This window comes from Lipotes vexillifer, unplaced genomic scaffold (genome assembly GCF_000442215.2).
Source record: "Lipotes vexillifer unplaced genomic scaffold, Lipotes_vexillifer_v1.1 scaffold584, whole genome shotgun sequence".
NCBI classification, from domain to species: Eukaryota; Metazoa; Chordata; class Mammalia; order Artiodactyla; family Lipotidae; genus Lipotes; species Lipotes vexillifer.
The window spans coordinates 4,606,882-4,623,427 of NW_006783036.1; the positions used below are offsets into that span (position 1 = coordinate 4,606,882).

Here is a 16,546-nt window from a genome sequence, read left to right on the forward strand (position 1 = left end):
AAAAAAAAAAAAAAAAAAAGACACAACAAGAAAAAATACACGCCAATAACTCTGATAAATAATGATGCAAAAATCAACAAAATGCTACCAAACTGAATTTAACAGCACATTAAAAGGATTATACACCATGACCAAGTGGGATTTACACCTGCAATGCAAGGATGGTTCAAGATAAGAAAATCGATATAATACTGTACATCACATTAAGAGAATGAAAGACAAAAACCACATGATCATCTAAATTGATGCAGAAAAAGCACTTGACAAAACTCAACACCCCTCATGATAAAAACACTCAAACTAGGAATAGAAGAAAACTACCTCAACATAGTAAAAACCATATATGAAAAGCCCACAGTGAACTCATACTCAATGGTGAAACACTCAGTGGTGAAAGCTTTTCTCCTAAGGCCAGGAACAAGGCAAGGATACTCACTCTCATCACTGTTGAACACAGTACTGGAAGTCCTAGCCAAAGCAATAAGACATGTAAAAAAATAAAAGGCATCCACGTTGGAAAGGAAGAAGTAAAACTATCTCTGTTTGCAGATGACATGATCTTAGGGAAAACCCTAAAGATCCCACAAAAAAACTGTTAAAACTAATAATTTCACCAAAGTAGCAGGATACAAAAACCAAAACACAGAAATCAGTTGTATTTCTATTCACTAACAATGACTAATCTGAAAAGGAAATTCAGAAAATAATCCCATTTATGACAGCATCAAAAAGGACAAACTACTTAGGAATAAACTTAACCAAAGAGGTGAAAGACTTGTAGACAGAAAACTACAAAACACTGCTGAAAGAAATCAAAGAAGATACAAATAAATGGAAAGTCATCCTATTTTTGTGGGATTGGAAGACTTAATATGTTAAAATGTCTACACTACCCAAAGTGATTTATAGATTCAATGCAATCCCTATCAAAATACCAAGGGCATTTTTTGTAGAAATAGAAAAAAAAAAATCCTAAAATTCATATGGAATCTAAAGGGACCCCAAATAGCCAAAACCATCTTGAAAAAGAACAAAATTGGAGGACTCACATTTCCTGATTTCAAAACATACTACAAAGTAACAGTAATCAAGACAGTGTGGTACTGGAATAAAGACAGATAATATAGACCAATGGAACAGGATAGAGAGCCCAGAAATAATCCCTTGCATGTATGGGCAAATGATTTTCAGCAAAGGTGCCAATACTACACAAGGGGGAAAGTCAGTTTCATCAACAAAGGGTATAGGGAAAACTGGACATTCACATGCAAAAGAATGAAGTTGGACCCTTACCTTATGCTACATACAAAAATTAACTTGAAATGTGTTAAAGACCTAGAACTATGAAACTCCTAGAAGAAAACATAGGGGGAAAGCTTTAGGACATAGCAATTATTTCTTGGATATGACACCAAATGTAAAAATAAACAAATGGGACTGCATCAAACTTAAAAACTTCTGTGCAAAGGAAACTATCAACAGAGTGAGAAAGCAATGTATGGAATAGGAGAAAATATTTGCGAATCATGTATCTGGTAAGGGATTAATATCCAGAATATACAAGGAACTCCTACAATTCAACAACAAAAAAATGAATAACCCAATTAAAAATTGGAAAAGGACTTGAATAGAAAATTTTCCAAAAGATATATACAAATTGCCAACAAGCATATGAAAAAGATGCTCAACATCACTAATAATAAGAGAAATGCAAATGAAAACCATAATGAGATATCACCTCACACCCATTAGAATGGCCACTATCAAGAACAGAAAATAACAAATGTGGGCAAGGATGAGGAGAAATTGGAACCCTTGTGCGCTGTTAGTGGGAATGTAAAATGGCGCAGTCATTACGGAAAACATTATGGAGGTTCCTTAAAAAATTAAAAATAGAATTACCATATGACTCAGCAATCCCACTTCTGAGTATATATCCAAAAGAATTCAAAGCAGGATCTCAAAGAGATATCTGCACACCTATGTTGATTGCAGCATTATTCAAAATAGCCAAGAGTTGGAAGAAACCCTAACATCCATCGACATGAATGGATAAAGAAAAGGTGGTATACTGGGCTTCCCTGGTGGCGCAGTGGTTGAGAGTCTGCCTGCCGATGCAGGGGACACGGGTTCGTGCCCCGGTCCGGGAAGATCCCACATGCCGCGGAGCGGCTGGGCCCGTGAGCCATGGCCGCTGCCGGAGCCTGTGCTCTGCAACGCGGGAGGCCACAACAGTGAGAGGCCCGTGTACCGCAAAAAAAAAAAAAAAAGAAAAGAAAAGGTGGTATATACGCACAACGGACTGTTATATAGACTTAAAAAAGAAGAAAATCCTGGGACTTCCCTGGTGGTCCAGTGGGTAAGACTCCACGTTCCCTGTGCAGGGGGCCCGGGTTCGATCCCTGGTGGGGGAACTAGATCCTGCATGCATGCTGCAACTAAGAGTCGGCATGCCACAGCTAAAGATCCCGCATGCTGCAACTAAAAGATCATGCGTGCCGCAATGAAGATCCCACAAGCTGCAACTAAGACCTAGTGCAGCCTAATAAAGAAAATACAAAGCCACTTAAAAAAAAAAGGAAATACTGCCACATGCTACAGTATGAATGAACCTTGATGATATTATGTTAAGTGAAATAAGTCAGCCACGAAAGGACAAATACTGCATGATTCCACTCATATGAAGTATTTAATGTAGTCAAATCATAGAAACAGAAAAGAAAAAGGTGGTCACCAAGGGCTCTGAGGAGGATATACTGTTGAAGAGATATATTGGGTTGGCCAAAAAGTTCGTTCTGGTTTTTCCTTCCCACCTTAAGGGAAAATCCGAACGAACTTTTTGGCCAATAAATAGTTTCAGTTCTGCAAGACGAAAAAGTTCTGGAGATCTGCTGTACAACAATGAGAATATACTTGACACTACTGAACTGCACACTTAAAAATGGTTAAGGTGGTAAATTTAATGTGATGTGGTTTTTACCACAATTAAAAAAAAAAGAAGAAAGAAATGGTAACAGATAGCAACCTGAAACTTAAAAAGTCAGTCTGTCAATCTTATAACATCTAGATGAATAAACGACAGTCCATATCTATTGCTGCCAATTAGAATCCAGAAGGTCATTTCATGTTGATTATAAATGAATGATTCAAAGAAGTATTAAAAAGGTATGAAACGAGGCTGAGAATTTCATTTTAAAGTTCTAAAAAGCCCTGCAAAACCAATTTTCTTAAAATTCACAAACAATAAGTACATGAAACTCTATCTGATGAAACACAATGCAAATTTGCTTGGTGAAGGATAAGACTTTATGTATAAACACTATATATTTAAAAGATAAGACAGGATTGTTACATTTTCATTCCGAGTCACAATGCAGCATCAAATCTACTCTCACCAGCCCAATGGGTATCCCAGCACACCGCAGAGCATACTCACACCCAGAATCCCCAGTGCACATAAAGCAAGTTAGCATTTTAATGAACTTTACGAGTTCTTCTAACAAGCCCATGAGGTAGCATTGCAGAAAGAATTTCTTTAACGTTTTCTATGCTATATTACTACCAGATATTTCAGTTTTTTAGGGCATAAAAATTTAGAAAACTGGCCTGGCATATAAAATATACAATTTTAATATGACAACTATGAAATTATAGAAAATTAAGAGCAACCTATGCTCTATCTGACAAACATAAACATCTGAAGCTCCACTGTTAGGCATCATTTAAAAGTACGAGCTTATCCAAATTTTACTGATAAAAATTTAAGCTCAGTACAGCAATCTGAATTTTGCTATATTCCAAGCATATTCATTTTTTATATAGGTTATATACTCCCACTTGTTTTTTCAAAAGAGAAGTTTAAGTAAAAACACAAAATGGTGCACTGCGGCTTTAGTGAATGAGATTTCAAAGACTATATGATTACAACTAAAAAAACGCAGACTAATAAATCGACATGGTTCCTTTTTTGGCAACACACCAAATATTGTGCTTTTATAAGCTTTAACTCAAAGGAGAAATTTTATTAAAGTGTCATATAAAAGAGTAATACTTATTTTAGCATCTGAACCAGAACTGCTTTCAGAGTTCATGTAAGGCACTTCTCGCCTACCTTTTGGCTGTGGCAGGTACAGTGGTTTCTTTCCTGGCCCCCGAAGTGGTTGGCAGGGAGCCACTGGCTTTCTTTGGTACCACAGTGCCGTTGTTGACGGTGGTTCTTAAAGGCAAGGTCTGCACCAGTGGTCTTGCTGTAAGACAAGCAGAAAAGGCAATCAGAACTTTCGCCTTTTCAAGGGAACTCCTTACAGGACTTAAGATAATGTAGAAAGAAAAAGGACATCCATTTCAAATGCTAGCAGAATCGACAAAGGTGCAAAGACAACGGAGCTTTTCAACAATGGCGCTGAAACAATGAACCCAGACACCAACCTCAGGCCTTACACAAAAATTAACTCAGAAGGGACCACGGGCCTATGTGTGAAATGCAAAACTATAAACTTCTGGATGAAAATATAGGAGAAGAATCTGTGTGACCCTGGGTTTGGTGATGGGTTTTTAGATACAATACCAAAAGCACATCCATGAAAGGAAAAATTGATAGCCTGGACCTCATTAAAATTAAAACAACAACAAAAAAACTTTTGCTCTGTAAAAGACATCATTAGGAGGATGAAAAGACAACTTATAGACTGGGGGAAATATTTGCAAATCACATATCTGATAAAGGACTTACATACAGAATATAAAAAGAACTCTTAAAATTCAACAATAAGAAAATGAATAGCCCAATTTAAAAAATGTGCAAAAGATCTGAACAGAAACCTCACCAAAGAATATATACAGATGGCAAACAAGCATATGAAAAGATGCTCAACATCTTTTATCATTAGGGAAATGCAAATTAAAACAATAATGAGATATCTCTATTACACCTATTAGGATGGCTAAAATCCAAAACACAGACAACATACCAACTACTGGCCAGGATGCAGAGCAATAGGACCTCTCCTTCATTACTGGTGGGAATGCAAAATAGTACAGCCACTTTGGAAGACAGTTTGGCAGTTTCTTACAAAGTTGAGGCTTATAAATTTTACCACAGGATCCAGTAATTGTGCTTACACTAAGTATTAAGCCAAATGATTTGAAAACTTATATCTACACAAAACTTTCATTTAATATTTGTAGCAGCTTTATTTATAACTGTGAAAACTGGAAGCAACCAAGATGTCCTTCAATTGGTGATGGATAAACAAACTGTGGTCCATCCAGACAATGGAATAGGATTCAGTGATGACAGGAATGAACCAATCCACACAACCATGGTTGAGTCTTAAATTCATATTGCCAAGTGAAAGGAGCCAGTCTGAGAGGCTATATACTGCAAGATTCCATTTAAAGTGACATTCTACAAAAGTTTAAACTATAGAGACAGAAAGTGGATCAGAGTGCGCCACGGCTAGTGGGGAGGGAGTCCGGGGAAAAGGCTGCAACTGCTGAGGAGGCAAGAGACTTTTTCTTGCCTCTGTGTTTCCTGGTGCGCGAGGAGAGGGGTTTTAAGAGCGCTGCCTAAAGGAGCTCCAGAGACGGGCGCGAGCCGCGGCTAAAAGCACGGACCTCAGAGACGGGCAAGAGCGCTGCCTAAAGGAGCTCCAGAGACGCGCGCGAGCCGCGGCTAAAAGCTCGGAAACCAGAGACGGGCGGGAGACGCTAAGGCTGCTGCTGCCGCCACCAAGGGGCCTGTGTGTGAGCACAGGTCACTGCCCCCACCCCTCTTCCGGGGAGCCTGTGCAGCCCGCCACTGCCAGGTTCCCGGGATCCAGGGACAATTTCTCAGGGAGAACACACGGCGGGCCTCAGGCTGGGGCAACGTCACGCCGACTTCTGCCGCCGCAGGACCGCTCCGCACTCCGTGCCCCTCCCTGCCCCCGGCCTGAGAGCGCCAGAGCCCCCGAGTCAGCGGCTCCTTTAACGCCGTCCTGTCTGAGCAAAAAGCAGACGCCCTCCAGCGACCTACACGCAGAGGCAGGGCCAAGTCGAAAGCTGAGCCCCTGTGAGCTGTGAGAACAAAGAAGAAAAAGGGAAATCTCTCCCAGCAGCCTCAGAAACAGCGGATTAAAGCTACACAATCAATTTGATGTACCCTGCCTCTGTGGAATACATGAATAGACAGCGAATCATCCCAAATTGAGGAGGCGGACTTCTAGAGCAAGATCTATGATTTTTTCCCCTTTTCCTCTTTTTGTGAATGTGTATGTGTATGCTTCTGTGTGAGATCTTGTCTGTATAGGTTTGCTTCCACCATTTGTCCCAGCGTTCTATCCGACCATTTTTTTTTTTAATTTTTTTCTTAATAATTAATTTTAATTTAAAGAACTCTATTATACTTTACCTTCTTTCTATCTTTCCTTCCTTCCTTCCCTTTTTGAGACAACGAATCGTCCCAAATTGAGGAGGTGGACTTGGAGAGCAAGTTTTATGATTTTTTCCACTTTACCTCTTTTTGTGAGGGTATATGTGTATGCTTCTATGTAAGATTTTGTCTCTATAACTTTGCTTCCACCATTTGTCCTAAGGTTCTATCCTTCCCTTTTTTTTTTCCTCTAAATAATTATTTTTTTAATTCAATAACTTTATTATACTTTATTTTATTTTACTGTATCTTCTTTCTTTCTGTATTTTTTCCTTCCTTCCCTCATTCCTTCCTTCCTTCCCTCCTCCCTCCCTCCCTCCTTTCTTTCCTTCTTGCCTTCTTCCTTTCTTTTCTTCTTTCTTTCTTTCTTCCTTCCCTCCATTCTTTCTTCCTTCCCTCCTTTCTTTCTTTCTTTCTTTCTTTCCTATTTCCTCCTACTTCTACTAATTCTCTCTACTTTCTCTCCCTTTTATTCTGAGCCGAGTGGATGAAAGGCTCTTGCTGCTCCAGCCAGGAGTCAGGACTCTGCCTCTGAGGTGGGAGAGCCAACTTCAGAACACTCGTCAAGAAGAGACCTCCCAGCCCCACATAATATCAAACGGCGAAAATCTCCCAGAGATCTCCATCTCAACACCAGCACCCAGCTTCACTCAACGACCAGCAAGCTACAGTGCTGGACAACCTATGCCAACCATATAGCAAAACAGGAACACAACCCCACCCACTAGCAGAGAGGCTGCCTAAAATCATAATAAGTCCACAGACACCCCAAAACACACCACCAGACGTGGACCTGCCCACTAGAGAGACAAGATCTAGCCTCATACACCACAACACAGCCACTAGTCCCCTCCACCAGGAAGCCTACACAACCCACTGAACCAACCTTAGCCACTGGAGACAGACATCAAAAACAACGGGAGCTACGAACTTGCAGCCTGCAAAAAGGTGAACCCAATCACAGTAAGATAAGCAAAATGAGAAGACAGAAAAACACACAGCAGATGAAGGAGCAGGATAAAAACCCACCAGACCTAACAAATGAAGAGGAAATAGGCAGTCTACCTGAAAAAGAGTTCAGAATAATGATAGTAAAGATGATCCAAAATCTTGGAAATAGAATGGACAAAATGCAAGAAGCAGTTAACAAGGACCTAGAAGAAATAAAGATGAAACAGACAATGATGAACAACACAATAAATGAAATGAAAAATACTCTAGATGGGATCAATAGCAGAATAAATGAGGCAGAAGAACGGATAAGTGACCTGGAAGATAAAATAGTGGAAATAACTACTGCAGAGCAGAATAAAGAAAAAAGAATGAAAAGAACTGAGGACAGTCTCAGAGACCTCTGGGACAACATTAAACGCACCAACATTCGAATTATAGGGGTTCCAGAAGAAGAAGAGAAAAAGAAAGGGACTGAGAAAATATTTGAAGAGATTATAGTTGAAAACTTCCCTAATATGGGAAAGGAAATCGTTAATCAAGTCCAGGAAGCACAGAGAGTCCCATACAGGATAAATTCAAGGAGAAATACGCCAAGACACATATTAATCAAACTGTCAAAAACTAAATACAAAGAAAGCATATTAAAAGCAGCAAGGGAAAAACAACAAATAACACACAAGGGAATCCCCATAAGGTTAACAGCTGATCTCTCAGCAGAAACTCTACAAGCCAGAAGGGAGTGGCAGGACATACTGAAAGTGATGAAGGAGAAAAACCTGCAACCAAGATTACTCTACCCAGCAAGGATCTCATTCAGATTTGATGGAGAAATTAAAACCTTTACAGACAAGCAAAAGCTGAGAGAGTTCAGCACCACCAAACCAGCTTTACAACAAATGCTAAAGGAACTTCTCTAGACAAAAACACAAGAGAAGGAAAAGTCCTATAATAACGAACCCAAAACAATTTAGAAAATGGGAATAGGAACATACATATCGATAATTACCTTAAATGTAAATGGACTAAATGCTCCCACATTTGGGACTAAATGCTGTCCCAAAAGACACAGATTGGCTGAATGGATACAAAAACAAGACCCATATATATGCTGTCTACAAGACACATACAGACTGAAAGTAAGGGGATGGAAAAAGATATTCCATGCAAATGGAAACCAAAAGAAAGCTGGAGTAGCAATTCTCATATCAGACAAAATAGACTTTAAAATAAGGACTATCAGAAGAGACAAAGAAGGACACTACATAATGATTAAGGGATCGATCCAAGAAGAAGAGATAACAATTGTAAATATTTATGCACCCAACATAGGAGCACCACAATACATAAGGCAAACCTAACCTTGCACCTCAAGCAATTAGAGAAAGAAGAACAAAAAAACCCCAGAGTTAGCAGAAGGAAAGAAATCATAAAAATCAGATCAGAAATAAATGAAAAAGAAATGAAGGAAACAATAGCAAAGATCAATAAAACTAAAAGCTGGTTCTTTGAGAAGATTAACAAAATTGATAAACCATTAGCCAGACTCATCAAGAAAATAAGGGAGAAGACTCAAATCAATAGAATCAGAAATGAAAAAGGAGAAGTAACAACTGACACTGCAGAAATACAAAAAATCATGAGGGATTACTACAAGCAACTCTATGCCAATAAAATGGACAATCTGGAAGAAATGGACAAATTCTTAGAAATGCACAAACTGCCAAGACTGAATCAGGAAGAAATAGAAAATATGAACAGACCAATCACAAACACTGAAATTGAAACTGTGATTAAAAATCTTCCAACAAACAAAAGCCCAGGACCAGATGGCTTCACAGGCGAATTCTATCAAACATTTAGAGAAGAGCTAACACCTATTCTTCTCAAACTCTTCCAAAATATAGCAGAGGGAGGAACACTCCCAAACTCATTCTACGAGGCCACCATCACCTTGATACCAAAACCAGACAAGGATGTCACAAAGAAAGAAAACTACAGGCCAATATCACTGATGAACATAGATGCAAAAATCCTCAACAAAATACTAGCAAACAGAATCCAACAGCACATTAAAAGGATCATACACCATGATCAAGTGGGGTTTATTCCAGGAATGCAAGGATTCTTCAATATACGCAAATCTATCAATGTGATTAACCATATTAACAAATTGAAGGAGAAAAACCATATGATCATCTCAATAGATGCAGAGAAAGCTTTTGACAAAATTCAACACCCATTTATGATAAAAACCCTGCAGAAAGTAGGTGTAGAGGGAACTTTCCTCAATATAATAAAGGCCGTATATGACAAGCCCACAGCCAACATCATCCTCAATGGCGAAAAACTGAAAGCATTTCCACTAAGGTCAGGAACAAGACAAGGTTGCCCACTCTCACCACTCTTATTCAACATAGTTTTGGAAGTTTTAGCCACAGCAATCAGAGAAGAAAAGGAAATAAAAGGAATCCAAATCGGAAAAGAAGAAGTAAAGCTGTCACTGTTTGCAGATGACATGATACTATACATAGAGAATCCTAAAGATGCTACCAGAAAACTACTAGAGCTAATCAATGAATTTGGTAAAGTAGCAGGATACAAAATTAATGCACAGAAATCTCTGGCATTCCTATATACTAATGATGAAAAATCTGAAAGTGAAATCAAGAAAACACTCCCATTTACCATTGCAACAAAAAGAATAAAATATCTAGGAATAAACCTACCTAAGGAGACAAAAGACCTGTATGCAGAAAATTATAAGACACTGATGAAAGAAATTAAAGATGATACAAACAGATGGAGAGATATACCATGTTCTTGGATTGGAAGAATCAACATTGTGAAAATGACTCTACTTCCCAAAGCAATCTATAGATTCAATGCAATCCCTATCAAACTACCACTGGCATTTTTCACAGAACTAGAACAAAAAATTTCACAATTTGTATGGAAACACAAAAGACCCCGAATAGCCAAAGCAATCTTGAGAACAAAAAATGGAGCTGGAGGAATCAGGCTGCCTGACTTCAGACTATACTACAAAGCTACAGTAATCAAGACAGTATGGTACTGGCACAAAAACAGAAAGATAGATCAATGGAATAGGATAGAAAGCCCAGAGATAAACCCATGCACATATGGTCACCTTATCTTTGATAAAGGTGGCAGGAATATACAGTGGAGAAAGGACAGCCTCTTCAATAAGTGGTGCTGGGAAAATTGGATAGGTACATGTAAAAGTATGAGATTAGATCACTCCCTAACACCATACACAAAAATAAGCTCAAAATGGATTAAAGACCTAAATGTAAGGCCAGAAACTATCAAACTCTTAGAGGAAAACATAGGCAGAACACTCTATGACATAAATCACAGCAAGATCCTTCTTGACCCATCTCCTAGAGTAATGGAGATAAAAACAAAAATAAACAAATGGGACCTAATGAAACTTCAAAGCTTTTGCACAGCAAAGGAAACCATAAACAAGACCAAAAGACAGCCCTCAGAATGGGAGAAAATATTTGCAAATGAATCAACTGACAAAGGATTAATCTCTAAAATTTACAGGCAGCTCATGCAGCTCAATAACAAAAAAATAAACAACCCAATCCAAAAATGGGCAGAAGACCTAAATAGACATTTCTCCAAAGAAGATATACAGACTGCCAACAAACACATGAAAGAATGCTCAACATCATTAATCATTAGAGAAATGCAAATCAAAACTACAATGAGATATCATCTCACACCAGTCAGAATGGCCATCATCAAAAAATCTAGAAACAATAAATGCTGGAGAGGGTGTGGAGAAAAGGGAACACTCTTGCACTGCTGGTGGGAATGTGAATTGGTTCAGCCACTATGGAGAACAGTATGGAGGTTCCTTAAAAAACTACAAATAGAACTACCATATGACCCAGCAATCCCACTACTAGGTATATACCCTGAGGAAACCAGAATTCAGAAAGAGTCATGTACCAAAATGTTCATTGCAGCTCTATTTACAATAGCCCGGAGATGGAAACAACCTAAGTGCCCGTCGTCGGATGAATGGATAAAGAAGATGTGGCACATATATACAATGGAATATTACTCAGCCATAAAAAGAAACGAAATTGAGCTATTTGTAATGAGGTGGATAGATCTAGAGTCTGTCATACGGAGTGAAGTAAGTCAGAAAGAGAAGGACAAATACCGTATGCTAACACATATATATGGAATTTAAGAAAAAAAAATGTTATGAAGAACCTAGGGGTAAAACAGGAATAAAGACAGAGACCTACTGGAGAACAGACTTGAGGATATGGGGAGGGGGAAGGGTGAGGTGTGTTAGGGCGAGAGAGAGACATGGACATATATATACTAACAAACGTAAGGTAGATAGCCAGTGGGAAGCAGCCGCATGGCACAGGGAAACCGGCTCGGTTCTTTGTGGCTGTCTGGAGGGGTGGGATAGGGAGGGTGGGAGGGAGGGAGACAAAGAGGGAAGAGATATGGGAACATATATATATGTATAACTGACTCACTCTGTTATAAAGCAGAAACTAACACACCATTGTAAAGCAATTATACCCCAATAAAGATGTTAAAAAAAAAATAAAAAAAAAAGAAAGTGGATCAGTGGTTGCCAGAGACTGGGGGCGGTGTCACTAGGTGAAGCACAGAGATTCTTCAGGGTGGTAAATCGTAGTGGTGGATGTGTGATGCTATGCATTTGTGTGATATCGTAGTGGTGGATGTGTGATGCTATGCATTTGTCAAAACCCACAGACCCTTACAGCACAAAGACTGAACCTTAATACATGCAAATACAATAATAGTCAATAAGGAGATGGGGGAACCGCATGATGGAATGCAGACTGTGACAAAAGAATCTAACTGCGTTACAAACATGCAAAGTAACCTCACGGAAGCGGGTGGAGAGGAAAGGTGCAGACAAAGTAATTCTGGTAATGAGCAGAGACTGGAAGACTACAAAAGGAACTGCACATAAGCACTGTATTCTAGTTGGTAAAGTTGTTTCCCACAGGGCCATATGGTAGGAGCCAGGCTTCTCACTGTTGGAGGGGGAGGTTACAGACCAGCAAGGGGGGAAGGGCTAGAATGAACCAGGTGGAATGGAGAAGAGGAGACATCAGTCTGAACTCATGTCTAGCTTAACAGAGGCAGAGACACACAGAGACGTAATTACAGGTAAGTCTGTGTACACGGGTTGTATAAACACATCTATGTCCCAGCTCTGTCTGCTGAGAGACCCAGGGCCCAAACCTGGGTTCCTAATACCATTCTACAGCAAAAGGAACCAGGGCTCCTTGGGGAAGCACCTGAATCCAGGGCTGAGACAGGGACTGTCCAACATGAGCCTGGAGCATCTTATGGTGCCAGGAAGTAAGGAAGTGCTCACAGAACCCACACTGATGGGGGGTGTGGCAAAGGGACCCAGGAGCCAATGGGAAGAGCCAAAGCCGCAACAATGTGAGCGACAGAATAAATAAAGTAGTACTGGGTTATACCCCCAACTATCAGATAAATATCCACAGGTCCGCACTGATATAAATACACGATGGAATAAACACGTGAGGAGGACAAATCCCCAGGCAGAAGAATTCTGAATAATTTATGTAGATACTTTGTCCTTGGGATGGTGGAGCATATTCTCCACTCCTTCCGTGCGGGCTGTGCGTAGTGACTTCCTTCCAAACCATGCAGTGCGGAGGTGTGGCGAGAAGGAGAAACCTGACAAACACATCTCAGGTGATCACGGTCAACGTCAACAGTGGTTAAGTCATGTTCACAGTACACATCCTTGGTAGATGTGATGAGAATGGCACCTTACCTCTGTGGTCTTCCTCCCTAAACCCACCCCTAGTCTGATCATGAGAAAAACATCACACAAACCCAAATTGAAGGACAGCCAATGATGACCCAAGCGGTACTCCTCAGAACTGTCAAGGTCATCAATAGCAAGGAAGATGTGAGAAACTGCCAGTTCAGAGGAGCCTAAGGAGTCACCATGACTAAATATAATCCCAAATGGGATCCTGGGACCAAAAAAGGACGTAAGGGATAAACTAAGGAAATCTGAATAAAGTATGCCCCTTGACTGATAATAATGTATCAATATCGTCCCATTAGTTGTGACAAACGTGCCATGCTAATATAAGATGTTAACAGTAGGGGAAACCGGGTGCAGGAGATACGGGAACCGTCTGTATCCTGCCTGCAACGTTTCTGTAAATCTAAAACTACTCTAAAATTAAAAGTTTATTTTAAAATGCTAGCAGAATTTATTTTGTTCATCCCAGAATTAAATCTACCTCAGTGCAGGCTCTTAAAAACACGACGAGTGACAAAACTGCCTAGAATGTCAAAATTTTAATATACTGAAACTTTGCAGTCCCTAAAGCTGAGGGCCAGACTACCTTTTTTTTTTTAACTGTGAAAGAGAGTTTAAAAAGCCACAGTCAGGCCCCTCCAGCCAGAGCAGAACACCCTTCTCCACTCTCTCCAAGCTCTCTCTTTCTTCATCCCCTGAACACCTGCTCCAGCCAAGGGCCTAGATCAGTGCTCAGAGCTAATATTCCACAGTGAAAATACCACAGTTCCAAAACAGAGATCCTGAATCTTTCCTAACACACACAATCTGCTCCCCATGCTGAGGTCCACTCTCTGCCGGGACAGGACCCTTCCCAAGGAGGAAGAAATACCATCCTCACCTCATCTCTATCTCCTCTTCCTACTTCACCTACCATTTCAGTCTCCATTCTGTCTTTTTTAAAAAAAAATACATGTACTGTGTTAGTGTCCTCCCCGAAATTCACGTCCACCCAGAACCTCAGAATGTAACCTTATTAGGAAACAGTGTCTTTGAAGATGTAATTGGTTAAGATGAGGTCATACTGGATTTGGGTGGGCCCTGAATCCAATGACTCGTCTCCTTTTAAGAAGCCCATGTGTATATATGTACATATAATGGAATACTACTCAGCCATAAAAAAGAATGAAATAATGCCATTTCCAGCAACATGGATGGAACTAGAGATGATCATGCTAACTGAAGTAAGTCAGACAGAGAAAGACAAATATCATATGACATCACTCATATGTGGAATCTAAAATATGACACAAATAAACTTATCTACGAAACAGAAACAGACTCACAGACATAGAGGAGACTTGTGTTTGCCAAGGGAAGGAGGGGCGGGGGAGGGATGGATTGGGAGTTTGGGATTAGCAGGTGCAAACTATTATATATAGAATGGATAAACAAGGTCCTACTGTATAGCACAGGGAACTATATTCAATATCCTGTGATAAACCATACAGAAAAGAATATGAAAAAGAATGGCATTGACATATATACACTACCAAACGTAAAATAGATAGCTAGTGGGAAGCAGCCGCATAGCACAGGGAGATCAGCTCGGTGCTTTGTGACCACCTAGAGGGGTGGGATAGGGAGGGTGGGAGGGAGGGAGACGCAAGAGGGAAGAGATATGGAGACATATGTGTATGTATAACTGATTCACTTTGTTATAAAGCAGAAACTAACACACCATTGTAAAGCAATTATACTCCAATAAAGATGTTAAAAAAAAGACTAGTAATACAAAAAAAGAAAGAATGTATGTATATGAATAACTGAATCCCTTTGCTGTACAGCAGAAATTAACACAACATTGTAAATCAACTATACTCCAATAAGATAAATTAAGGGGAAAAAAAGAGGCCCAGGTGAAGATGCATAAGGAGGAGCTCGCCACTTAAGGACAGAGGCAAGAGACTGGAGTGGCACATCCTCTAGCCAAGGACAGACAGCAGCCACGAAGCCCGGCAACAGGTATGGACCAGTTTCTCCCTCAGAGCCTCCAGGAGGGACAATGCTGCCAGCACCCTGATTTCAGCCCAGTGGCACTGACTTCAGGCATCTGGTCTCCAGAACTGTGAGGGAATCGATTCATGTTTGTACTAATTCACAACAGAGGCCCTAGGCAGTGACTACAGTATGCATTATCAGCTTGCTGGGCGTCTTTCATTCCAATGTTACCATCTCTGCAGTGGCTCCCCCAGCACAGCTCCTAGAACTGAGGGCTGGTCTCCCAGCGCACTTGGCCGGTTCTGTTCAGGCGAATCTCCTTAAAAACATCCCTCATCCATGGTCGCCAACGGCTCCTGACAACCTGCTACACCACGTGACAGGTCAGCAGAACCCACTAAAACGCAAAAGCTGAAACGATGGCAGCTCCAAGTGCCCGGCGCCAGGCAGAGTGGTAACAACTTGAAATGCGTTACCTTGTCCAGTTGGGACAACATGACTGGTCCAGCTCCATTTCACACCCGGGCCTAGAGGAGGGAGGGAAGAGAACAACGTCCCCCGACTCCCAGGCCCCTGCGCCTCCAGGCCACTCGCTATCATTCTGCTCTTTTACAACCTCAGTGATCAGAGCCCATTCTCTCCACTGATTTTCCCACCACGCACCCAGGCGCTCCAATATCCACTCCCCCACCCTCAACAAGCAAATCCTGCCTCATTCCCACCTCCTTAGCTTGTTTCTGTGGAGAAGAATCCCCTGGAGTTAAAATACAGAACACTGGGCCCCATCCCCAGATTCAGGAGGTCTGGGGCAGAGCCTGAGACTCTGCATTTCTAACCAGTTTCCGGGTTGCTGCCGCTGCTGCTCTATGGACGACACTTCGAGAACCACTGGTCTGTGCCACCCTCCAGCTTCGAAGGGCCTCTCCTCGTTAGCCCAGGCCGCCCTGGCTGTCCCGCTCTGATCTTCTGTCACACGTCAGTCTGTAGCTCACAACTGAGTGCCTGATTACGGACTGTTGTTTCAGGCGGGCTAGTCTTACTTCCCCACTTAGAGTGGGTGCACACATCGTGCTGGGAGGGGGCATCACCTAGATCCTTCTCCGTGTGCTTGGGGAGTGGACTGGACTCCACACCGAGCCCCAGGCTTACTGCCCCGTCTCCTAGGCTGACAGCAGCATAGCTATAGCTAATCCCATGCCTGCAGGGCCAAGGGGAGGGAGGTCACCAGACCCTAAGAGGAGAGCCGCTGCTGGGGGAGCAGCAGCTACATCCAGGGGGTGGGGACACAGCCAAGCCGAGGGCCCCCATGTGGAAGGAGTTGGGGGTGGATCCTCTGACCTCACTCTCCCTCCTTCTAGTCC

The 16,546-nt window shown here is 41.2% G+C and overlaps 1 protein-coding gene across 1 annotated transcript in view; it reads right to left on the reverse strand.

Moving 5' to 3' along the window:
• EML1 (EMAP like 1) overlaps window positions 1-16,546 on the reverse strand; it is a 93,323-nt gene that overhangs the window by 65,761 nt on the left and 11,016 nt on the right. Inside the window, 1 exon segment of the mRNA XM_007455643.1 lies at window positions 4,112-4,247. Within this exon segment, the coding sequence (XP_007455705.1) occupies window positions 4,112-4,247 (136 nt within the window).